The 26,235-nt window shown below is 36.2% G+C and overlaps 1 protein-coding gene across 1 annotated transcript; it reads right to left on the bottom strand.

Moving 5' to 3' along the window:
* Positions 1 to 17,839: 17,839 nt before the first annotated feature.
* On the bottom strand, positions 17,840 to 23,109 carry IL2 (interleukin 2). The gene is made up of 4 exons (XM_055274661.1): positions 22,678 to 23,109; positions 22,528 to 22,587; positions 20,089 to 20,232; positions 17,840 to 18,233 (listed from the first exon to the last, which is right to left on the bottom strand). Exons 1-4 carry the CDS (start codon positions 22,822 to 22,824, stop codon positions 18,123 to 18,125), a joined length of 462 nt encoding a protein of 153 aa, XP_055130636.1. The 5' UTR covers positions 22,825 to 23,109; the 3' UTR covers positions 17,840 to 18,122.
* Positions 23,110 to 26,235: the final 3,126 nt, after the last annotated feature.

Here is a 26,235-nt window from a genome sequence, read left to right as displayed (position 1 = left end):
TAATGGGCAGATTATGTTCAGGGTATTTTCAGTGTGAGTTCATAGAAATTTAACCCTGGCCTGTATTTTGTCATGCTCCCCTCCACCTTATCCCCAGTTGAACTCAATTATTAGCAGATATAGTACAATAGTTAAAATAGGCATGAATGATGGCTTATGAATGGAGATTGATAATGGGTTTTTTAGCCTTTGAGAGGTGTGTATGGGTCCTGAGACAGCTAGAGCCCTGGACAGTTAACTCTGGCCTCAGGCAGCCTGTTAATTACTCCACTATGCAATGCCATTTTCTTATCTGTGCCATGGCATGCGTAAGTATGGTTAGAAAGTACTGCTCTAAACTTTTAAATGACAAATATGATTGTCTTGATCATGCACTGAGGTAGTGTCTATAAAAGACAGGACAGACATTTAGTTATATCTGTTTTAGAAACAATATTTTAAGCAGAAGGTATTTTTAGATATATACATGCAGTCATCCCCCAGTATAACAGCGGTATTGTTTGGTTCCAGCACACCCTCCCACTTCTGCATATACCAGAATCCACATAATCTCAAATCCTGCAGTCAGCCTGTGGAACCCACATAAGTTGGCTCTCTCTATAGGTAGGTTTTGCATCCCCAAAATACTGTGTTTTTCATTCGTATTTGGTTGGAAAAATGTGTGTGTTAAGTGGACCAGCTCAGTTCAAACCCATGTTGTATCTTATTTTGCACATGAGGTGAAGTGATATGACAGAATTATTCCAAGGGGCATTAGATGGAACTTGTGAAAAATAACGAGTATAATATGCACATAAGATATGTACAAATACTTTGAAAATATTGATGATCCCCATCAGTCAACCTTAATGTGACCATCTTCAAGCTTTAAAACAGTAATGAAAGAACACTGTGACTTCCAAATGCAACTTTGTCTTTGAGAATGAGCTGAAATTGATGGTTCCTAGATAAAGGTAATTGTTCTTTGATGTGAGAAAGAAGAAAGAATATTGTTAAGTAAAACAGGAAGCATGCAAATTTCCTTTTCAGAACCTTTTGATACTCACAGCATCCTATAAATTAAGTTAAAGTACAACTTACTATTCTGTTACTTCTTGTGTTACAATAGATGTCAGAAATATTTAGTTTTATTTAGCTTAACAGTTACACTGTTAAGGAGCATCCTGGTTACCAAAACATTATTAGTTCCTGGAAATAATATACATGTTTCTAGTGTTAAAATTTCTTCTGAGCCTGAGTTGCCTTTCTCTATGGTGTTCTAAGTCTGGATTACTTTCTGTTTTCATGGAAACTGTAATTTTCATTTGTTAAAGGATAGTAGAAATGAAAAGGTGCACTACTCATAGGTTGGTGTTGCCATTTAAAATTTTTAAATGAATGATTTCCTGAGAATTAAGTTCTAATTTTTCTACATGCGTTAATATACTTGTCAGAGTCTTGCTTTACACTTTGACTGTAATGTAAAGGGAATTCATTATTGTAGAAACATTCTAATATGTAACTTGTTTGGACAGATGACTTTATAAATTTTTAAGCTATATCTTTGGGTACTTGTTCAAAATGTTAATGCTTTGTAAGTTTTTTTCATCAACTGCTGAATTGTTTCATTAATAGAAAGATATTTTAGAGTACAGTTTGGTAGTACTTCAAGTCAAACTTTGAATATTTTAGCCCTGAAACTGTCAAAGTTTACTAGAATTTGAGAACTGAAAAAATTTGATGGCATCTGCAGTGTTCTGCACAATAGGAAATTCTATGATTTTTTTTTGGACCGTACGCAAGCAATTTATTTACTACTTCCCACTTCTTTAACAATACTATGTTCTTCAACCAATTTAAATAATTGTTTCTTGAATATATCATGTATTTCTTGCTGTATTCTCTTTACTTACGTTCTCTCCTTAGCTTAGCAAGACCAAACATTTCCACTTCATCTTTATCCAAATTCTGTCCTTTCTAGGGAAGCTAAAATAGAATTTCTCCATGAAATTGTCTTTGAAATCTTCTGCTCTTAAATGTCTCTTCTGCCTCTGAACTCTCATATACTATGTCATGCTATGCTATACTCTCTTGTCACATTCATTTTTGCATGTCTTAGCACTGTTAACAAAATTGTAAATTTATTTACTTATTTATTGCCTCCTAGGCAATGACTTTCCTATAAAAGTTAGTTAACATTTACTTATTGAAAACTTTAAAACTTTTTATTTTCCTCAAGAGTGAAAGTACAAGCCAGGTATGGTGGCTCACGCCTGTAATCCTAGCATTTTGAGAGGCCAAGGTGGAAGAATCCCTTGAGCTCAAGAGTTCGAGACTAACTTAGGCAACATGGTGTGACCACATCTCTACCAAAAAATATTTTTTAAGTACCTGGACTTGGTGGTGCATGCTTGTAGTCTCAGCTACTCAGTTGGCTGAGGAGAGAGGATCACTTGAGCCCAGGAGGTCAAGGCTGCAGTGAACTATGATCTGGCCACTGTACTCCAGCCTGGGTGACAGAGTGAGACCCTGTCTCAAAACAAAAACAAAAACAGCTATTTTTCATGTCTAGAAACATCTAAATTTACTGGTAGGGTTCTTTAGATATATTCTGTTACAAACGAGTTGTCTTCTTTGATTATTTACTGCCAAATTTTTAATGAGTACTCATCTGTATAACTGCACTAGATGACTTCTATATTTCTTCCTTTTTTTGTTGTTGTTTTTGTTTGTTTATTTTTTGAGACAGAGTCTCACTCTGTCACCCAGACTGGAGTGTAATGGCATGATCTTGGCTCACTGCAACCTCTGCCTCCCAGGTTCAAGTGATTCTCCCTGCCTCAGCCTCCTGAGTAGCTGGGATTACAGGTGCCCGTCATCATGCCTAATTTTTGTATTTTTAGTAGCGACTGGGTTTTGCCATCTTGGCTAGACTGGTCTTGAACTCCTGACCTCAGGGGATCCACCCACCTCGGCCTCCCAAAGTGCTGGGATTACAGGCATGAGCCACTGCACCCAGCCGACTTGTATTTTGCAAATCCAAAAACTTCCTGGAATATTAAGAATGTATATGATACCAATTTTAATGTGTGCTTTTTTAAATAAAGGAATTATTTTTCTCTGAGAATTTTAAAAAATGTTTTATTCTGAAATAGAGGCTCATAAGAAGTTGCAGAGAGGTCCTGTGTACCCAGCACCCAGCTTCCTTCAATGGTGCTACATAATTATCAAAACCAATAAATTGACATAACACAATATAACTAACGAGACCACAGACCCTACTCAGGTTTCAGCAGTTTTTGCATTCATTCCTTTTTTGTGTATACAGTTTTATGAAATATTTTCCTATATGTAGATTTGAAAAATTACCACCACAAAGTACAGAATTATTTCATCACCACAGAATAACTCTGTCATTCTGCTCCTTTATAGTCAAATTCTGTCCCCTAACCTCTGGCAACCACTGATCTGTTCTCTCAATATATTTTTGTTGCTGAGATTCCATATTATATAAATCATATAACCTTTGGAAACTGGCTTTTTTTAACTCAGGATAATAATCTGGAGCTCATTCCAAGTTGTATGTATCATAGTTGCCCTTTTTCATTACTGAATAGTATTCTATTATATACATTACCACAGTTTGTCTATCCTTTCACCCATGTAGGGACATTTGAGTTGTTTTCAGTTTATTCTATTATAAATACAGCTACAATGAACATTCATGCATGTTATATTGTGGTAAAATTTACTATTTTAGCCATTTTTTATACAATTCTGTACTATTAAGTAAATTCACAATGTTGTACTGCACTGTGTTCTCCATTTCCAGAAGTTTTTCATCATCCCAAAAAGAAACTTTGTATCCATTGAAAGTAAGTCCCCATTCCTTATTTCCCCAGGCCTCTTGGACATTCCAGTCTATTGAATGGTTTATGGATTTGCTTGTTCTACATAACTCACTTAAGTGGAATAATATAATATTTGTCCTTTTGTGTGTCTGGCTTATATTACCTAGGATGATGTTTTCAAGTTTCATCCATGTTTGTAGCATGTGTCAGAATGTTCATCCTCTTTTAAAGCTGAATAATATTTTATTGTATTGATACACTGCACTTTTGTTGTTTAAAAGTTCATCTGGGCCGGGCGTGGTGGCTCACGCCTGTAATCCCAGCACTTTGGGGAGGCCAAGGCGGGCGGATCATGAGGTCAGGAGATCGAGACCATCCTGGCTAACATGGTGAAACCCCGTCTCTACTAAAAAATACAAAAAATTAGCCGGGCGTGGTGGCGGGCGCCTGTAGTCCCAGCTACTCAGGAGGCTGAGGCAGGAGAATGGCGTGAACTCAGGAGGCAGAGCTTGCAGTGAGCCAAGATTGCGCCACTGCACTCCAGCCTGGGCGACAGAGCGAGACCCTGTCTCAAAAAAAAAAAAAAAAAAGTTCATCTGTTGGACATTTGGGTTGTTTCTACCCCTTGGCTATTGGCAATCTTGCTGCTATGAACATGAGTGTGCAAGTATCTCTTTAAGTCTCTCATTTCTTTTGGCAATATACCTAGGAGTAGAATTGCTGAATCATATGGTAATTTTGTTTAACTTTTTGAGGAGCTGCCAAACTGATTTCCACAGTGACTGCACCATTTTGCATTCCTACAAGCGATGCACAAAGATTCTAATTTTCCACATGCTCACCAACACTTGTTATTTTTCATTTTTTGACATAATGTTCAAGAACTTTTAAAAATATGGCCAGTTGACATAGTGGCATTTATTGAAAACACCATAATTTTTCCTCTGGATTGGAGTTGTACATCTGATGTAACCTTATATATAGGTCTTTTTTACAGTGTCAAGTCTTTATACCAATACTACACTGTCTTAATTACTATGTAGCTTTATAATGTCTTGATATTTGGTAATATGAGCGTTCCAGTTTGTTTTTCTTCAAGTATATCTTGGCTATTTTAGAGTCTTTGTATTGCCATAAAAATGTAAGATTCACTTTGTTGGTTTCATGGTCTCCCCTCTACCACTCACACCCATATAAAATCTGAAATTTTGAGTAAGATTGCATTCACTCTATAGATAAGAGAGAATTAAGAAAAGTGAAAATTACAAATCAGGAACATGATATAACCATTTATTTAGGTCTTAATTTCAGTAATGTTTTGTAGAGGCATATATTTCATTATATTCTCAGTTATTTGATTTTTTTATGCTATTACAAATGGTACTGTTTTTAAGTATATTTGATGATGGCATGTAAAAATAAATGGACTTTTATGTATATTAACCTTGGTAACTGTTAATCTTAACTAAATTCACTCATTCTAATAATTTGTAGTTACAGATTCTTTTGGATATCCAGTTTATACAATAATGTCATCTATGACTAGTGATAATTATTTTACTTCTTCCTTTCCAATCTCTTTTTTTTTTCTTATTATAGTCAATAAAACCTACACTACACCATTGAATAGAAATGGTGATGGACCTTCTTATCTTAGTCTCACTCCCAAACTAGGGGAAAATGTTCCATATTTTATCATTATATTAGTTATGGTGTTTGGTTTCATTTTTTTGTAGATACCTTTTGTCAGATTAAGAAAATTCTGTTTTTCTCGGTGCCACTGATTTTCATTTTCTTCTCTTTCCTTTCTTTCTTTCTTTTTTTTTTTTTGGAGTTAGAGTCTCGCTGTGTCACCCAGGCTGGAGTACAGCGGTGCAATCTTGGCTCACTGCAACCTCCGCCTCCCAGGTTCAAGCAGTTCTCCTGCCTCAGCCTCCCGAGCAGCTGGGACTACAGGCGTGCCACCACACACAGCTAATTTTTGTATTTTTAGTGGAGACGGGGTGTCAACATATTGGCCAGGCTGGTCTCGAACTCCTGACCTCGTGATCCATCTGCCTTGGCCCCTCAGTAATTTGTATTTTCTTAAGTGAATTTTATGCACCAATTGAGTTGATTCATGTAGGCTATATCATTGTTTTGTTGTTGTTAATATAGTGAGTGACATTTTTTAAAAAACATAATCTTGCATTCCTGGATACATTCCAGTTTGGTCACATATATTATCTTTTACAGATAGCAAATTTTTAATTTACTAATATTTTAATACTAAAAGTTTTGCATTATGTTTATGAGAGATGTTGGCCTATATACTTGTTCTTTTTTTGTAATGTTAGTTTGGTGTCAAAGTTATGCTGACCTAATAGAATGATTTTTGAAGCATCCACTCTTTTTCTGTCCTTTGAAATTGTGTAAGATTGCCAGTAGTCAGTCTTTATTTCTTCAGTGTCTAAACTCCTATTATGCCCATATAGTTAATTTTTCATTTCATGTAATTTTCACTGCTAGAACTTCTGTTCTGGAACATTGGTTAATTTTTATAGATTTTTTATACTTTCAATTTTTATGGTTTCCCTTTTTCTGTTGGATTCACTATTTGTCCCCTCATTGTGTTCAGATTTTGCTTTAAATCTTGAACATGTTTGTAATAACTAATTCCTTCATCTTTGTCATATTTTTGTTCTTTTTTTATTATACTTTAAGTTCTGGGGTACATGTGCAGAACGTGCAGGTTTGTTAGATAGGTATACACGTGCCATGGTGGTTTGCTGCACCCATCAACCTGTCATCTACATTAGGTATTTCTCCTAATGCTATCCCTCCCCTAGCCCCCCACCCCCCAATGGGCCCTGGTGCATGATGTTTACCTCCCTGTGTCCATGTGTTCTCATTCTTCAACTCCCACTTACGTGTGAGAACATGCAGTGTTTGGTTTTCTGTTCTTGTGTTAGTTTACTGAGAATGATGGTTTCCAGTTTCATCCATGTCCCTGCAAAGGACATGAACTCATCCTTTTTTATGGCTGCATAGTATTCCATGGTATATATGTGCCACATTTTCTTTATCCAGTCTATCATTGATGGGCATTTGGGTTGGTTCCAAGTCTTTGCTATTGTGAACAGTGCCGCAATAAACATACCTGTGCATGTGTCTTTATAGTAGAATGATTTATAATCCTTTGGATATATGCCCAGTAATAGGATTGCTAGGTCAAATGGTATTTCTCGTTCTAGATCCTTGAGGAATTGCCACACTGTCTTCCACAATGGTTGAACTAATTTACACTCTCACCAACCATGTAAAAGCGTTCCTATTTCTCCACATCCTCTCCAGCATCTGTTGTTTCCTTTTTAAAAATCACCATTCTAACTGTAGTGAGATGATATCTCATTGTGGTTTTGATTTACATTTCTCTAATGACCATTAGATTACATTTCTCTAATGACAATTAATGATGAGCTTTCTTTGAAATGTTTGTTGACTGCATAAATGTCTTCTTTTGAGAAGTGTCTGTTCATATCCTTTGCCCACTTTTTGGTGGGGTTGTTTTTTCTTGTAAATTTGTTTAAGTTCTTTGTAGATTCTGGATATTAGCCCTTTGTCAGATGGATAGATTGCAAAAATTTTCTCCCATTCTGTAGGTTGCCTATTCACTCTGCTGATAGTTTTTTTTGCTGTGCAGAAGCTCTTTAGTTTAATCAGATCCCATTTGTCAATTTTGGCTTTTGTTGCCATTGCTTTCAGTGATTTAGTCATGAAGTCTTTGCCCATGCCTATGTCCTGAATGGTATCACCTAGATTTTCTTCTAGGGTTTTTATGGTTTTAGGTCTTAAGTCTTTAATCCATCTTGAGTTAATTTTTGTATAAGGTGTAAGGAAGGGGTCCAGTTTCGGGTTTCTGCATATGGCTAGCCAGTTTTCCCAACACCATTTATTAAATAGGGAATCCTTTCCCCATTTCTTGTTTTTGTCAGGTTTGTCAAAGATCAGGTGGCTGTAGATGTGTAGTGTTATTTCTGAGGCCTCTGTTTTGTTCCATTGGTCTATATATCTGTTTTGGTACCAGTACCATGCTGTTTTGGTTACTGTAGCGTTGTAGTATAGTTTGAAGTCAGGTAGTGTGATGCCTCCAGCTTTGTTCTTTTTGCTTAGGATTGTCTTGGCTATGCGGGCTCTTTTTTTGTTCCATATGAAATTTAAAGTAGTTTTTTCTAATTCTGTGAAGAAAGTCAGTGGTAGCTTGATGGGGATAGCATTGAATCTATAAATTACCTTGGGCAGTATGGCCATTTTCACGATACTGATGCTTCCTATCCATGAGCATGGAATGTTTGTGTGTTTTTTTTTTTAATTTTTTTTTATACTTTTAAGTTCTGGGATACATGTGCAGAATGTGCAGGTTTGTTACATAGGTATATGTGTGACATGGCGGTTTGCTGCACCCATCAACCTATCATCTACATTAGGTATTTCTCCTAATGCTATCACTCCCCTAGCCCCCCACCCCACAACAGGCCCTGGTGTGTGATGTTCCCCTCCCTGAGTTCTCATTGTTCAACTTCCACTTATGAGTGAGAACAGAGCATGGAATGTTTTTCCATTTGTTTGTGTCCTCTTTTCTTTCCTTGGGCAGTGGTTTGTAGTTCTCCTTGAAGAGGTCCTTCACATCCCTTGTAAGTTGGATTCCTAGGTATTTTATTCTCTTTGTAGCAATTGTGAATGTGAGTTCACTCATGATTTGGCTGTTTGTCTATTATTGGTGTATAGGAATGCTTGTGATTTTTGCATATTGATTTTTGTATCCTGAGACTTTGCTGAAGTTGCTTGTCAGGTTAAGGAGATTTTGGGCTGACATAATAGGGTTTTCTAAATATACAATCATGTCATCTGCAAACAGGGACAATTTGACTTCCTCTCTTCCTATTTGAATAACCTTTATTTCTTTCTCTTGCCCGATTGTCCTGGCCAGAACTTCCAATACTATGTTGAATTGGAGTGGTGAGGGAGGGCATCCTTGTCTTGTGGCAGTTTTTAAAGGGAATTTTTGTTCATTTCATATGATATTGGCTGTGGGTTTGTCATAAGTAGCATATTTTGAGATACGGTCCATCAATACCTAGTTTATTGAGAGTTTTTAGCATGAAGGGGTGTTGAATTTTGTCAGAGGCCTTTTCTGCATCTTTTGAGATAATCATGTGGTTTTTGTCATTGGTTCTGTTTATATGATGGATTATGTTTATTGATTTGCTTATGTTGAACCAGCCTTGCGTCCCAGGGATGAAGCTGACTTGATCGTGGTAGATAAGCTTTTTGATGTGCTGTTGGATTTGGTTTGCCAGTATTTTATTGAGGATTTTTGCATCAATGTTCATCAGGGATATTGGCCTGAAATTTTCTTTTTTTCTTGTGTTTCTGCCAGGTTTTGGTATCAGGATGATGCTGGCCTTATAAAATGAGTGAGGGATGACTTCCTCTTTTTCTGTTTGGAATAGTTTCAGAAGGAATGGTTCCAGCTCCTCTTTGTACCTCTGGTAGTTTGGCTGTGAATTCATCTGGTCCTAGACTTTTTTTGGTTCATAGGATATTAATTATTGCCCAAATTTCGGAACTTGTTATTGGTCTATTCAGGGATTCGAATTCTTCCTGGTTTAGACTTGGGAGGGTGTATGTGTGGAGGAATTTATCCATTTCTTCTAGATTTTCTAGTTTATTTGTGTAGAGGTGTTTATAGTATTCTCTGATGGTAGTTTGTATTTCTCTGGGATCGGTGGTGATATTCCCTTTATCATTTTTTATTGTGTCCATTTGATTCTTCTCTCTTTTCTTCTTTATTAGTCTGGCTAGTGGTCTATCAATTTTGTTGATCTTTTCAAAAAACAAGCTCCTGGATTCATTGATTTTTTTGAAGGGCTTTTTGTGTCACTATCTCCTTCAGTTCTGCTCTGATCTTAGTTATTTCTTGTCTTCTGCTAGCTTTTGTATTTGTTTGCTCATGCTTCTCTAGCTCTTTTAATTGTAATGTTAGGGTGTCGATTTAATATCTTTCCTACCTTCTCTTGTGGGCATTTAGTGCTGTAAATTCCCCTCTACACACTGCTTTAAATGTGTCCCAGAGATTCTGCTATGTTGTGTTTTTGTTCTCATTGGTTTCAAAGAACTTACTTATTTGTGCCTTAATTTTGTTATTTACCCAGTAGTCCTTCAGGAGCTGGTTGTTCAGTTTCCATGTAGTTGTGAGTTTTTGAGTGAGTTTCTTAATCCTGACTTCTAATTTGGTTGCACTGTGGTCTGAGAGACTGTTTGCTATGATTTCCATTCTTTTGCATTTGCTCAGGAGTGTTTTACTTCCAATTACGTGGTCAATTTTAGAATAAGTGCAATGTGGTGCTGAGAAGAATGTATATTCTGTTGATTTGAGGTGGAGAGTTCTATAGATGTCTGTTAGGTCCACTTGGTCCACAGGTGGGTTCAAGCCCTGAATATCCTTGTTAATTTTCTGTCTTGTTGATCTGTCTAATATTGACAGTGGGGTGTTAAAGGCTCCCACTATTTTTGTATGGGAGTCTAAGTCTCTTTGTAGGTCTCTAAGAACTTGCTTTATGAATCTGGGTGCTCTGTATTGGGTGCATATATATTTAGGATGTTAGCTCTTCTTGTTGCATTGATCCCTTTACCATTATGTAATGTCATTCTTTGTCTCTTTTGATCCTTGTTGGTTTCAAGTCTGTTTTATCAGAGACTAGGATTGCAACCTCTGCTTTTTTTTGCTTTCCATTTACTTGGTAAATATTTCTCCATCCCTTTATTTTAAGCCTATGTGTGTCTTTGCATGTGAGATTGGTCTCTTGAATACAGCACACCAGTGGGTCTTGACTCTCTCCAATTTGTCAATCTCTGTCTTTTAATTGGAGCATTTAGCCCATTTACATTTAAGGTTAATATTGTTACATGTGAATTTGATCCTGTCATTATGATGCTAGCTGGTTATTTTGCCTGTTAGTTGATCAGTTTCTTCATAGTGTCGATATTACAATTTGGTATGTTTTTGCAGTGGCTAGTAGCTGTTGTTCCTTTCTATGTTTAGTGCTTCCTTCAGAGGTCTTTTAAGGCAAGCCTGGTGGTGACAAAATCTCTCAGCATTTGCTTGTCTGTAAAGGATTTTATTTGTCCTTCCCTTATGAAGCTTAGTTTGGCTGGATATGAAATTCTGGATTGAAAATTCTTTAAGAATGTTGAATATTGGCCCCCACTCTCTTCTGGCTTGTAGGTTTTCTGCCAAGAGATCCACTGTTAGTCTGATGGGCTTCCCGATCTTTCTCTCTGGCTGCCCTTAACATTTTTTCCTTCATTTCAACCTTGGTGAATCTGATGATTATGTGTCTTGGGGTTGCTCTTCTCAAGGAGTATCTTTGTGGTGTTCTTTGTATTTCCTGAATTTGAATGTTGGCCTGTCTTGCTAGGTTGGGAAAGTTCTCCTGGATAATATCCTGCAGAGTGTTTTCCAACTTGGTTTCATTCTCCCCGTCACTTTCAGGTACACCAATAAAACGTAGGTTTTATCTTTTCACATAGTCCCATATTTCTTAGAGGCTTTGTTCATTCCTTTTTTTTCCCTCTAATTTGTCTTCACACTTTATTTCATTAAGTTGATCTTAATCTCTGATATCCTTTCTTCTGCTTGACTGATTCGGCTATTAATACTTGTGTATGCTTCACGAAGTTCTCATGCTGTGTTTTTCTGCTCCATCAGGTCATATGTTCTTCTCTAAACTGGTTATTCTAGTTAGAAATTCCTCTAACCTTTTTTCAAGGTTCTTAGCTTCCTTGCATTGGGTTGGAATATGCTCCTTTAGCTTGGAGGAGTTTGTTATTACCCATCTTCTGAAGCCTACTTCTCTCAATTCATCAAACTCATTCTCCGTCCAGTTTTGTTCCCTTGCTGGCAAAAAGTTGTGATTTTTTTGGAGAAGAGGCGTTCTGGTTTTTGGAATTGTCAGCCTTTTTGCACTGGTTTCTCCCTATCTTTGTGGATTTATCTAACTTTGGTCTTTGATGTTGGTGACCTTCAGATGGGGTTTCTGAGCAGACGTCCTTTCTGTTAATGTTGATGCTGTCCCTTTCTGTTTGTTAGATCTCCTTCTAACAGTCAGGCCCCTCTGTTGCAGGTCCGCTGGAGTTTGCCGAAGGTCCACTCCAGACCGTTTGCCTGGGTATCACCAGTGGAGGCTGCAGAACAGCAACGATTGCTGCCTGTTCCTTCCTCTGGAAGCTTTTTCCCAGAGGGGCACCCACCAGATGCCAGCTGGAGCTCTCCCATATGAGGTGTCTGTTGGCCCCTGCTGGGAGGTGTCTTCTAGCCCCTGCTGGGAGGTGTCTTCTAGTCAGGAGACATGGGGGTCAGGGGCCCACTTCAGGAGGCAGTCTGACCCTTAGAGCTCGAGCGCTGTGCTGGGAGATCCGCTGCACAGAGCCAGCAGGCAGGGACATTTAAGTCTGCTGAAGCTGCGCCCACAGCTGCCCCTTCCCCTAGATGCTCTTTCCCAGGATGATGGGAGTTTTATCTATAAGCCCCTAACTAGGGCTGCTGCCTTTTTATCAGAGATGCCCTGCCCAAAGTGGAGGAATCTAGAGAGGCAATCTGTCTACAGTGGCTTTGCTGAGATGTGGAGGGCTCTGCCCGGGTGGAACTTCCCGGTGGCTTTGTTTACACTGTGAGGGGAAAACCGCCTACTCAAGACTTAGTAATGGTGGACGTCCCTCCCCCCACCAAGCTCAAGCATCCCAGGTCGACTTCAGACTGCTCTATCAAGGCAGAAGTCTTGGTCTGTATATTTTGAAGCTATATATTCAGCAATACATACCAATTCTAAATTTAATTTAGAATTTAATTTAGCTGTAAATTTAGAATTTTGTAAAACTTAGTTTAATAGTAAAACAAATTAAATTTGGAATTGGTATGTATTGTTGAATGAAATTTCTCTTTATCTCTAGTTATACAATTCTTGCTTTAAAGTCTATTTTTTTCATCGTGTTGTTAATCTGCCTACCTCCGGTTTTTGGTTAGTGTTTGCACATTATATTCCCTTTTCCTTTTTCTTTTAATCTTTTGTCCTATTATTTAAAACATGTTTTTTGTAAACAGTGTATAATTGGGTTTGATTTTTATTTCATCTTACAATCTTTTTTTTTTAATTGGAGTTTGTAGTTCATCTGTATTTAATGACAATGACATAGAGTTTGGTTTACGTCTGCCTTCTTGCTATTTGTTTTGTGTTTGTCTCATTGTGGGTGTTTTTCTTTTTTTGCCTGCCTCTCTTCGTTCTTTCTCCTTATTTTAGGATTATTAGTATTATAATAGATTTTCTTCTTTATTGCATTTCATTTATACAGGTTGAATATCCCTAATCCAAAAATTCAAAATCCAAAACATTTTGAGCACTGACATGATGCTCAAAGATCATGCTCAAAGGAAATACTCATCTGAGCATTTTGGATTTCAGTTTAGGGATGCTTAAGTAGTAAATATAATGCAAATATTCAAAAATCCAAAATAATCCAAAATTTAAAACACCTCTGGTCCCAAGATTTCAGATAAGGGATACTCGACATGTATTATTCTTTTAGAAGTTACCTTAGATTATAACATGCAGCTTTGACTTATTGCAATCTGTCTTAAATTCATTAGTTTAACACTTCCCAAGTAATGCAAGGATCCTGTAACATTTTAATGCCATTTATCATCTTTTGCCCTTATTTATTTGGTCAAATATTTTACTTGTGCATATGTTAAAATGCCCCAAGACCTATTGCCTCCTTAACTAGTAACTTTCTATCTATACTATATGGTACTCTTTTGTTTCATTTTTGCACTCCTGTGCTTCATTTGGATTTTTTTCTTCAGCCTAAAATTATTTAATTATTTCAACAGTACTTCTTATGGTTCCAGTCTGCTTTTGCTCAGCTTTCTCAGCTTTTGTTGGCTGAAGTGTCTGTTTTACCTTTTCTAAAGAATTATGGTGCAGAATTCTAGTTTGCCAAGTTTTTTTTTTTAATAAAGTATGTCATTCCATTGTTTTCCCAACTTTCTTAGATTTTGCTGAAATATTTGCTGACAAATATATTGTTGCTTTGTGAAGGCAGTGCCTTTTTTCAGTTGGCTGCCTTTTGTCTTTACTTTTCAGCAGTTTAATTGTGATTTGCCTATGTATGGATCTGAGGGTTGTCTGTGAGTGTGTTTTGCTGTTGTTGTTTTGTATTTATTCTGCTTTGGTTTTATGGACCTTTATTATGTAGGTAGATGTCTTTTCATTTGGTTATGAAAATTATCAGCCATTACACCTTTCACCATTCCTTCTTTCCTCTCCTCTTGTTTTTTCTTTTATTAATGACTGTAATTACCTATGTGTTACTATGTTCTTTTATATATATATATCTTTTTTTCTGTTTGGATATTTTTTATTGTCTTATCTACAGATCACTAATACAGTCTTTTGCTACATCCAGTATGCCGTTAAGCACACCTAGTGATTTCTTGATTTCACACATGGTATTTTTTAGTTCTGGAATGTTCCTTTAATTTTTAAAAATTCAATTTTCGGCAAAAATTTATCTTTCATCCATTGTGTAGATATGATGCTTTATTTTCTTAAACATATCATATCAGTTAAAGTCTGTATCTTATAACTACACTTGAATCCTGTATTGGAGATGTTTATTGTTTCCCCATGCCGCCCACCTTAATTTTGAGAGAGAGAGAGAGAGAGAGAGAGAGAGAGAGAGAGAGAGTGTGTGTGTTAGCAGGTCTCATTTTTTTCTTTTTTTTTTTTTTTTTTTTTGAGACAGAGTCTTGCTCTGTCACCCAGGCTGGAGTGCAGTGGCATGATCTCGGCTCACTGCAAGCTCCACCTACCAGGTTCACACCATTCTCCTGCCTCAGCCTCCCGAGTAGCTGGGACTACAGGTGCCCGCCACCACACCCAGCTAATTTTTTTTTTTGTATTTTTGGTAGTGACAAGGTTTCACCATGTTAGCCAGCAGGTTTCATAATTTTTAAACTGATGCTGCATGTGTCTGAAATAGTGTAGAGGCTCTGGATGATGTTATTTTTATCTAAATTAAGCTGTCTTCAGAAGACAGAATCTAGAATATTCATTTGATCTTATTGAAGCTTGTTTTTAGGCTTTGTTAGGGCTAGTATATTTCAGATTTATCCTTATTCCAAGACATGTTCACCTAGCATCTTGGCTTTTTTTTTTTTTTTTTTTTTTTTTCTTAAATCCTGACATGTTTACTAGACCCTTTCTCCATGGCAGGGCTTTGGCTCCAACCTGTGTCTTCTCAGCACCATACAGCTTATTTGCCTCCTACCTGCTGTTTTCTGCCATTTCTTTTAGTGGTTGGGAAGTGTCTTATATTCCATAAGCAGCTGATGGATCAGCCAGCGAACTGAGGGAAATTTGTATGTAGATACACGGGTTCCTTCCCTGCAGGTCACTCCTTTATGGGGTTTTGTCGCTTAAATTCCATCTACTTTGACAACCCTCAACTACTCCTGCCTCTTAACTCCTCATAGGACTGCCACTTCATTCCTTCATTCTTGGGTTCCATTTTCTTATGTCACAATTTGGAAAATGCCCTCAGGAAAAAGCAATAATGTCTGTTGTGCGCATTCCTTCTCCTGGGGACTGAAACCTGCAAGACCTGCCTGTATTGGTTGCTTTCATCACACAGGGAAACAGCTACTGCACCTAGGCCTGAAGAGAAGTATAGAGGAGTAGGTACTAGAACCTTGAAAGATAGGTCATAAAAGGCAACTTTGAGAGGAGTTTCATCTTTGGTCAAATGATACAGCTATCCCATGGTGATCTCACATTCACCTCTTATCAGGAATCCCGTGTGGTCAAACTCAGCTAGAAACCAGAAGGCAAGAAAATATATTAATGTATTCCATACAATTTGACTTAGCAGGATGAAGATCAGGATGGAAAAGGATATAGAGTTGTTTTTGAGGGAAAAGTAGAAGATACACAGTTCACACCTTCATTCCTCTGCATGTGCTCTCTTCCTTCCTTTGGGAAGAAGGTTTGTGTTCCTAGCAAAGGAGACACATGAAATCCCATCAGTTATTGTATCATTATAGGGTAATGTCAATTCAGCAATACTTTCCTGAAATCTAAAATGTTAGGTATCACCAGTGTTCTTCACGTAAAGAATAAGAGACGACGTCAAGTCCAACTTGACATAGTGAAGTATAAAAATGGAGAAAAACAAAACTGCTCAAGTCTCTTCTCTGCCTCAATAGCTAGTCATGAAAGTTGGTTAGTACAGCTTCATTCTTCCACTACCCTTTGCGTGTTCCCTTTTACCCTCTGCCATTACTTTGGTTGGGTGGCATTATTTACCTGGTGGTATACTCCATATCTCACTTCTGTGAAATCTGAGTCTTTGATGTTCTTGAAATTTAAGGATTGTTACAGTTTTCCATTGACCAATACTACTAAGGATAGAAAGCTATGAGATGCCCCACTGAATTTCCTGAGTTCCAAATATAGTGTTACCTATTGTGTAGTCATTGCCCGGTTCTATAGAAGGCACTGAGTTTCCCCCTTTTCATCAAAATCAGTCACCCTGCTCAGTTCGGTGGTCCTTTACATGCTTGTTGGTTCAGCTGTATGAAGAACCCCTAAATGCCAAAAGGTGAATCTCAGCCATTTCATCAGTTTTCTGGTAGAAGTCAAGGCACCTGGTAGAAGAATGCCTCATTGAGCACTAAGACCTTAAAACTGATCTAAATGAGATTTAATGGATGAGATGTGAAAAAAAAATCTTCCAAGTGAGGTATTTAATGAGAAGGGTCCCTTTTACTTCTACTCCTTGGCAATTTTGAAGAGAGGAACAACTCCTTCAAAGCTGCTGAAGAGGCATTCTGTTTGCCCATGTATGTTTTTAATTGTATGTTGATAACTTTTTTTTTCCTTTGTTCTCTGGGGTCATCATCATCAAAAGAATCTAGGTAATAATCATAATTTTTATAACTATTGTTTCTGTAGCAACTAAGTGCCACAGCCATTTGACCTCATAACATCTTGCCGTCTGTCTGCATTTCATCCCATTCTACCATTGATAATAAGTTCAGTAATTGCGATGCTACTACATCCCATAGATTTCCCATGTCCTATTATCTTTGCATTCCTTGAATATATGAACAACCTTTTCCCAGAATCCTATTTTGAGGGTCTATTTTCTGGGGCTATTTCTGATACAATTACTGTATCTGAGTCCCAGCAGGAAGTAGATGGCATACTCAATTAAAAGGAGGACTTAATAAAAGGACTATTTAAAAAGCTATGGTCAGAGTACAGAGAAACTGCAAGGGATGGTACAAGTACCCTGGAGTTGCTAACAGCAAAAGTACCACCCTCCCTAGGCTTAAAGAGAGAAGTGGAAGGGAAGATTACCAGAATCACTCAGAAGGAAAAAGTAGCCAGAGTGCCACCTTGAGGTAATCTGGGTTCTTTGGTTGAGAGACACAGCCATCCTGGGTCTACTCCACAAGGAAGGAGTCAAGGGAATCTCTTATGTTCCTCAGAGTTCCTACCAGCACTCCCCAGTGGCAGGACCCAATGGAAAGCCAAAGGGCAGGGAAGACCTTTGATATAGGCCATACAGGTGAGCCTCCTCATGGCACTGGGCAAGGTGTAAGATATTGGGGAATTCATAGCCACACCAAATCTATGAAGAGTTTCAAGAATGTTTGTGTTTGGCATTTTAAGAAGAAGGAAAATATAATCTGCTAAGAGATATTCTCAGACCAGAACTAAGAGTCTGATCAGCCCTTGAAAGGACAAAGCAAGGGCTTTTGAGAAGTCTACATCTCTGTTCTACATACTTCTTCAGAGGAAGAGTGACTTTTGTAAGCATCTTAGCCATGCTACAGTTCACACAAGTAACTAAGAAACACTTAAATGCTTACTCTGTGCTGTTTCCAAAATAACAAATATCCAGGCTTGTTTATATTTATCAAATTTATTAAATAGTTTTACTAACCAATCTACATAGATACTATATTTAACATTCAACATTATAATAAATATTTTGGGATAAATAATTTAAGTGAAACCATTTTAGAGCCCCTAGGGCTTACAAAAAGAATCATAAAAGATCCATATTTATAGTCTTAAGATTAAGAATAATAGAATAGGTAGCAAACCATACATTCAACAATAAATATAAAATTTAAATATTTAAATAAATAGAAGGCCTGATATGTTTTAAGTGGGAAGCACTTAATTATCAAGTCAGTGTTGAGATGATGCTTTGACAAAAGGTAATCCATCTGTTCAGAAATTCTACAATGGTTGCTGTCTCATCAGCATATTCACACATGAATGTTGTTTCAGATCCCTATAAAAGAAAAATGTTAATTTTTTAAAGTACAGAGTTTACCTTATATACAGTTATTCCCAATTGAAGCCTTATAGGCCTGTTGCCTTTATTTTCAAGCTTACCAAACATATTAATTATTCACATTTTCTTGAAATGATCAAAATAAATGCCAAAATTACATATTTTGTTATGATACCAAATGATAGTAACATAGAAGCTGAGATTTTCCTCATTTGTTAATTCAGTCAATGAACACAAAAATTTTTTCCCTGAATTGGGTGCAAATAAACATTTAAATAAAAACAGATCTAGACAAATATTAAATGCTGGATGTGAAATAAACTTGATCACTTTTCCTCTGAGTATGTACCTATATTTGTGTAAGTTAAATGTATGAATTGATATGCACATTATACTTTCTTCTTTTCTAAATCTTGATTAGAGTCTCCTACTTTTCTACTTAAGTGAATCTCCTTATATTTTCCCCAAAGCAGAATAGAACTAGACTAGAGTAAGCTAGGACATGCTTCTGTTTGGGAGAAATTTGTGTGAAGAACATCTTCATAAATACTTATACCTATCCCTACCCCATCATAGTATCAATGCAGGTGAATTTGCCAACTTTTAAAAGTTTAAACATTAGAAATTTTGTTCTGTGGACTGGCTTTTTAGAAATTAGGCTCCTCTGCTGAAAGGAGCTATTTAAACGCTTCCTCTAGTTGATAAGCTAAGGAGGAAATATTTTGATACATAGTGAGATTTAAAAGAGAGCTTTTCAAATTTGAAGTGATTCCTACCCTGGGAACAAAAGCAAGTAAGATAGAGTGTTCCCTTTAAATAAGTATTCTCTTTAAAAAAACTTATAGTGTTCTGTACCCTCTTAAGCATAATTGTTTAAATAATTGTAATGTGTTGGGATTTTTTTATTTTAAAAAGTGACTTTTGAAACACAGTTTTCAGATTTTTGCATGGTTTTGTCTTAAATTGGTATCAAGAGTTAAGAATGAGTTTTCTGATGTTAATTATTTTAGAGTAAAACTCTTTCCATAGATAAGGAACTGAATCTGTCAATGTCTAGATGACATTGATCTCAATGTATTTTTTTAATTCAACTGAAACAGTCCACTAATAAGTGATTCATTTGCACACAACTGGAGTTACTTTTAGAAATGTCTTTCTACTACTATACTTATGCTGCTTATTTAGGATACCTATTAACTCATGAATTTTATACCTTAGCAGATGGTATATAAAAAGACAGAAGTGAATCTTTTTTACATCACCTGAGTCCCTTGCATATTTTATGCTTCCTGTGCATTTAAAAATACTTAAGATTCTGAAAGCGGGGATTGCCTCTAAAAAGACTTGTTTCTTTAGTCCACTGGCCATTTTAATGGCTCCAGTTTTGTTTTTTTTTTAAGACAAATCTCTTATGGGTAGTCCTTCCATCAAATGATAAGGAAACACCATTTGAAAAGCCTTTCAGGTAATCAGTATTGGCTATTCCAGTAAATGATCTGAAGGAATTGAAAAATATATAATAAAATCCGCCTGCTTTCTGTGAAACTCAACTCAGTACCTTCTCTCACTCCCAGTTTTGTGTTAATGTGAAAGGTGATGGAGTTTGGGATGAGGCTTGTCCATTAGTAGATGGTAGGTGCAAACTCTGTAGCTTATACTCCCCAGTTAGTTTATCATCTAACATTAGAAATGATTCATGTTCACAGTGTACTTAAAATGTAGGCTAATTACATGCATGGGTACTTTACAAATACCAAAAATGTTATGTCACTTTAAAATGTGGTACTTTTCCCCCTCCCCCTTTTTTTTTTTTTTATATATTTCCAGGAGAGCAAATAAAGTAATGCCTTACCTTTAGTTCCTGAACTATTACGTTGATATTGCTGATTAAGTCCCTGGGTCTTAAGTGAAAGTTTTTGCTTTGAGCTAAATTTAGCACTTCCTCCAGAGGTTTGAGTTCTTCTTCTAGACACTGAAGATGTTTCAATTCTGTGGCCTAGAATAATAATTATCATCAGCTCAGTTTACATAGAGGTCAGAATCAGAAATTAATTTCCAATTTATTTTATTTGGAGTAGCAGTATGTAGTTTTTACCATTCTCTCTGTTCTCAGTATTACTGTAAAGATGGACCAGTAGAGTTTACATTATAAAACTGGAAAAACTAGGGCTCAAGTACCTAGGACTAGCGTTAAGTGATAGTTGACTCACTGGTTTTAGTTTAATTTGGCTTTGCAAAATGTTAGCATTTCTGCATCTAAATGCGAATTACAGATGTAGGCTGATTACTTTTCCAGTCTGCATAGAAAATCATTAGAACCAGATGAGTTAGAATGTAGAAGTATAAAAATCACATTCTATGATTATAATATTTGATAGTCTAAGAGTTAAGAATCACAGAATGTTAAGAAACAGAAGGAACTTTTGGATGCCATCTATCACAATCCTGACATTTTACACTAGGTAACAATAGTCATGTAGTAGTGGCTGTCAATGTAGTCTGGAGCAAGACACATTTTTAAGTATGTCTTAAATTTTTACTTTTGTACAATCACTACATTAAGATGCATTTTAAAAATGTTTGTCCCAGTGAAATAAAAGATTATAATACTTTAGAAGGACTTTTAGACAGGCCTCTTGATTCTATATTATATATAATATTTCATATTTCTATGGTATATTACAATTTAAAAGAATTTTCTCCAAAATAGGCCCATTTACTTCTCACAGTCATCTTTTGAAGTGGGCAGTGAAGTATCATCTCCATTTTATAAATAAGCACACTAAATCTCAGAATTTGACCACATAAGTAGGTAGGGCCAGAATTAGATTTCAGTTCTTTCTCATTATAGTATTAACATAGCATCCTTGGAATCAAATGTTTTTATTAGTTTCTAAAATCTTTTGTAAATGTGCAATGAGGGTTAAACGAACAAATGAATAGAGTTTATCATTACTTTTGGTTTCAAACTGTTAGATTGCAGTGAATTCTACCACCCCCTAAATTATGCACATAATCTCATCTTTCTAACAATCTTTGGTGGGAAAGGCAGGTCAAGACAATACCGATCCCCTGATATGTCCATCTATTGCGCTTTCAATTCGCCACTACAAATTCTACAAATTCGGGTTTAAGTTTTTGGCATGAACAATGTGGAGAAATTTTCTTCAGAAAACAGCATCTAGTATCTTTATGTTCCTGGAGTTGCATTATGTGGCTCTGATTAAACTAGAGTAACATCTGTAAGCTGTCTCCTTTACATCTTTCAGAAGAGTAGTTTGAAGCAGATTTCTCTTGAATTAATAGAATTTGAGTCAATGGGATTGCATCTGTGTCCCCTTAAATCCTATTATTTTCTGGGCTTGGATTCACCCTGGCACAAGCCCTTTCTGGCACCAAATTTTGTTGATTCTCTCTTAACTGGCATAGCTATTAGGTAGCTTTACACACCTAATGTAGCCTAGGTGCTTGGATGATTATGGTTATGCTCTATCTGAATCCAAAAACAACCTAATGAAGCTTTTAATCTTGGAAAATAAGTCATATAGCATTATAAATCTCAAGTTCTATTGGTAAAAAGATAAAGTCCAAAATTTTACTTTGTATTTCTCAGTGAGAATTTTATCTTTAATACTACTAATAATAGCTAATGCTTGTATGGTATTTACCTTATGCCAGACACGGTTCTGAGTGCTTTACATTTACTTACTAATTCTCACAAAACTATATTAAGTATATACAGTTATTCATTTAAGTAGACATGAAACTGAATCACAAAGAGAGTAGGTAATTTGCCAAAGATCATGAAAGCTAGGACATGGCAGAGCTGAGATTTCACTTCAGATATCTGGCCCCAGAGTCTGTGCTATTAGTATTATGCTGCCTCTCACTTAGGAACCTTTCCTAAAACAAGAAAAGATTTTTAAAAGTGGGCTCCTTGGAAATAGATTTTGGTATTTTACATACTAAAATGACATAATCAAATATTTTAGAGTTTTACATTTTTAAATGAAACCATAAATCAACATTTTTGTTTAGAATTGTCTTATCGATAAAGTGAGAATATTATTTTTGTGTTTTCTTCCCACCCCCACCGACACACAAATATATATAAAAAAATAGGTAAAACTATTTTAATAGAGGCTTCATTATCAAACTTGGGTTTTCAAAAAAACAGAAATTAAAGTTACTCTTTACATCAGATGAGCTGCTATTAATCCCATCTGTGCAAATTTTCACATTACTTTGAATTTTATTAAAACAGAAATTGAACATAAAATATTGTACTTACCTTCTTGGGCATGTAAAACTTAAATGTGAGCATCCTGGTGAGTTTGGGATTCTTGTAATTCTAAGAAAGTATAATGCATTGTTATTAAGAAATGATCTCCAGCTAGATTAGTAAATGTAATAATTTTAGTAAGAAAGGAAATATACTTACATTAATTCCATTCAAAATCATCTGTAAATCCAGCAGTAAATGCTCCAGTTGTAGTTGTGTTTTCTTTGTAGAACTTGAAGTAGGTGCACCATTTGTGACAAGTGCAAGACTTAGTGCAATGCAAGACAGGAGTTGCATCCTGTACATTGTGGCAGGAGTTGAGGTTACTGTGAGTAGTGATTAAAGAGAGTGATAGGGAACTCTTGAACAAGAGATGCAATTTATACTGTTAATTCTGGAAAAATATTATGGGGGTGTCAAAATGTTTTACATATTACACATATTTTCAAAGACTTTACCTGTCTGAAAAAACATTACCTTAATTTTTCCTCTTCTGATGACTCTTTGGAATTTCTTTAAACCCCCAAACACTGACTGAATGGATGTAGGTGAAATCCCTCTTGGTTACGTTAGCCCACACTTAGGTGATAGCGCTAATTCATGCAATTAACGCCTTCTGTATGAAACAGTTTTTCCTCCTTTCTTTAAGGGGGCGGGGATACAAAAGTAACTCATGAAAATTTTCTCTTTGTCATAAAACTACACTGAACATGTGAGTAGCATATTGTGGTGGACAAGAGCAAGAGTAAATAGATGAAAAGAATAAATGTTTAGATTTGTTGATTAAACAGGAAGTATATTGGTTTCCTGTTTCAGAATGGTTTTACCTTTTTATCCACACAATGAGCTAATTGCATACAATAAGATAGATTGCTTCTTACATGTCAGCTAGAGAAATACTAAGATTAGAATACATAAAATGCTTATTGAGCTTGAGGTACTGTTTTACACTGTTTTAATTTTAAAATGTTTATATATCTGTTTAAGTCTCTTAATGTCTATTGTACATTTTTTAAAGGGTGCGATTGTTAAATACTCAGGTTTGCATTCAGGGATACTGATGCTAGTTTTATAATAGACTTTGTATGTGTTATGTGTAAACCAGTCCATGTTTCTCATTTTTATGTCTTTACCTCTTTAATGGATTTTTATGTATCCTCTAAATCACCTGGGACACTATGAATGTAACAATAATCGTTATGAAATATGATCTCTTTTTTTAGTCAGTAGACTAGGATATTTAGGATAGGTGTTCATTCATCCTCAGTACAATGCACAAACTGGCTGAACAATTGTACGGGTATATACTTCTAATTTAACCTGGAGACACTTGAGATCCTCTCTCAGAGAGAGTCCTTGTAAAGCTTCCATTCTACAGCCTTATTTATTTCTTACCTGGCCTTTTTTTTTTTTTAAAGATGGTATTGTCTGTGTTTTTGTTTGTGTTTTTAAGACAATATTGTCTGATCTTTAAACAGACATCTAGCACCTATAATGCCTTCAGGTATATAGAAAGAGAGAAAAGAGAACAGTGTACAGGCAGGCACTTAGTCTAATTTAAGTCTTACAAACTTGTGAAGTGATGGCTCCTATTTTGCCGATTAGAAAACTGAGGCTCAGAGAAGTTAAGTAATTTGCTCTGGGTCACTCAGCCCTTATTGCCAGTAAGGGGCAGAACAAGGATTTGAAAAGAGAATGTTCTGACTCCAAAAATCCAGTCTCTTACCATTTGTATTTTCTCAAAGAACCTGATTTGTAATAGGGAAGATATGTACATACACAAGTGTAGTCCTGGGTGATAGATGATTGCTGCCCCAAGGGAGGTGGACATAAGGAGTTTTGAATAAGGAACAATTAATTTAAACTGGATTTTGAGGAGGATGCATAGGCAGGAATGATTAAAGCAGTTAAGGAACAGTCAATTGTAATATTTTACAAAGAACAGAGAAAAATGGTTCAATAAGAGTTTTCTATGCATTAGGTAATGTTCGGAGAATATAAAACAAATTTAAAAATAAAGATTATAGTCCCTCAAGTAGAAAAAAAAAATGAAGAAAAGATTAGATTAGGGCCAAATCTCATAAACTTTTTATTACAAAAAATGCAAAATATCTCTATACATTTCAGATCAAAATCACATTAACGCCGTTATAAGGGGCAGGCTATTTGGTAGTCTGTGTGTCATTTATTTAATATAATAAAGTACAGCTTTATTATACTTGTTTGGCTTCTCTAAAGAGTTTCAGTGTCTAATCCCAGCATCATCACTCAGGCCTTTACCCTTCCAGAATGGAAGAATTCAGGCCCACACATTTTCCTATGTGGGGGCTTTTCCAGTGAGGTATTTGATGTTCTCCAGTCTTGATATTTCTATTTCTCTGGCTATTTCCATTAGAGAATGGGGCAATATATGGCTATATTTCTGGGACCCTGTAGAAAACTGAGTTCTTAGACCCCTAGTTTATTAATGCACAGTAGGCACCATTATAGAAGTTGGCTTTTTCATTTCTTTCTTGAAATACGTGGGGAAAAGCTACATTCGCTGTGACATACTTTCGCTTTCTCACGTCTGACACATCAGCTGGCTTTTCTGGTTGTAGTGGCAATGAAGTCAGTAGTAGACTGCTAACTACCACGTGTGTCATACCCCCTGCTTCTCCTTTTACTATGCAGAATTTTACTATTAAACAAGAAGCTATTTTTAGTTGCTTAGCATTGTTTGTGACTTAGCCTCTTAGACTCAAGAGTGGCCCAAGTCCTTTCCAAAGGGCAGCCCCCGTCCCTGAAGCTGCCTACCTAAGAGGTTGCTCACTGTGTTGCACGTATTGTCAGTCCATCAAAGCTGACTTTCAAGGACTCTGCTTCCCATAAATTTCTTCTTTGTGACCCTCTTTCACAGTTTTGTAAAACTTTAATTTGGTCTGTAGCTTGATACCTATATTAATTCATCTCTTGTCAGTTTCTCTAAAGGCCTCTTGGGTTTTCAAGATTCAGTTCTGTTTCTTTGAAATTAGGAACGTGTTGGACAATTTCCGCACCATCCAGAGATAATTCAGCTAGAAGCTCTGTGTTTCCTTTAAAAATCTGAATGAGCTCGGACATAGCTTGGCGATGCATTTGTCTTTGTCAGCCCTATGGCCCTCCATAATGAAATACCACTTTTGTAAATCTGTTTATGATCACAGTTATGTCTGTGGTATGTGCTCTTCCATGTGGCAAATTTTAATAATGTTCATAACCTTTTGGGATTGAAGAATTATTTCCATGGTACTTTCAATTTTTCAAAGTATTTTCAAATTTATTGTCTTGTATACTCACATTTTACTGATAAGAAATTTGACATTTACAGAGGTTAAAGTGGCTTACCCAAGATCACATTCTTAATTAGTGGTGAAGTTAGAGCAAAAACTCAAAGCTTCCCTGACCCCTCATAATCTCATCTTTTTTCCAGTGTAAAATAGTGATGATAAATCCTGGACCCATTAGGGTACATAGAGTAGGACGAATGAGATTGTGCCAACTGTTCCATCTCACGTCCCTCTGTCGGTGGTACCTGATGATTCAAGGAAGGCATCATCCATCTTCACCTAAACAACAATTTGAGTAGCCCTAGGTTTTTTTTTTACTTTATTTATTTATTTATTTATTTTTATTATACTTTAAGTTTTAGGCTACGTGTGCACAACGTGTGGGTTTGTTACATATGTATACATGTGC

The sequence above is a fragment of the Symphalangus syndactylus genome, chromosome 4 (assembly GCF_028878055.3).
Source record: "Symphalangus syndactylus isolate Jambi chromosome 4, NHGRI_mSymSyn1-v2.1_pri, whole genome shotgun sequence".
Lineage (NCBI taxonomy): Eukaryota > Metazoa > Chordata > Mammalia > Primates > Hylobatidae > Symphalangus > Symphalangus syndactylus.
Note: the sequence above shows the minus strand (reverse complement) of the source record. Positions and strands in the feature narration are given on the sequence as shown.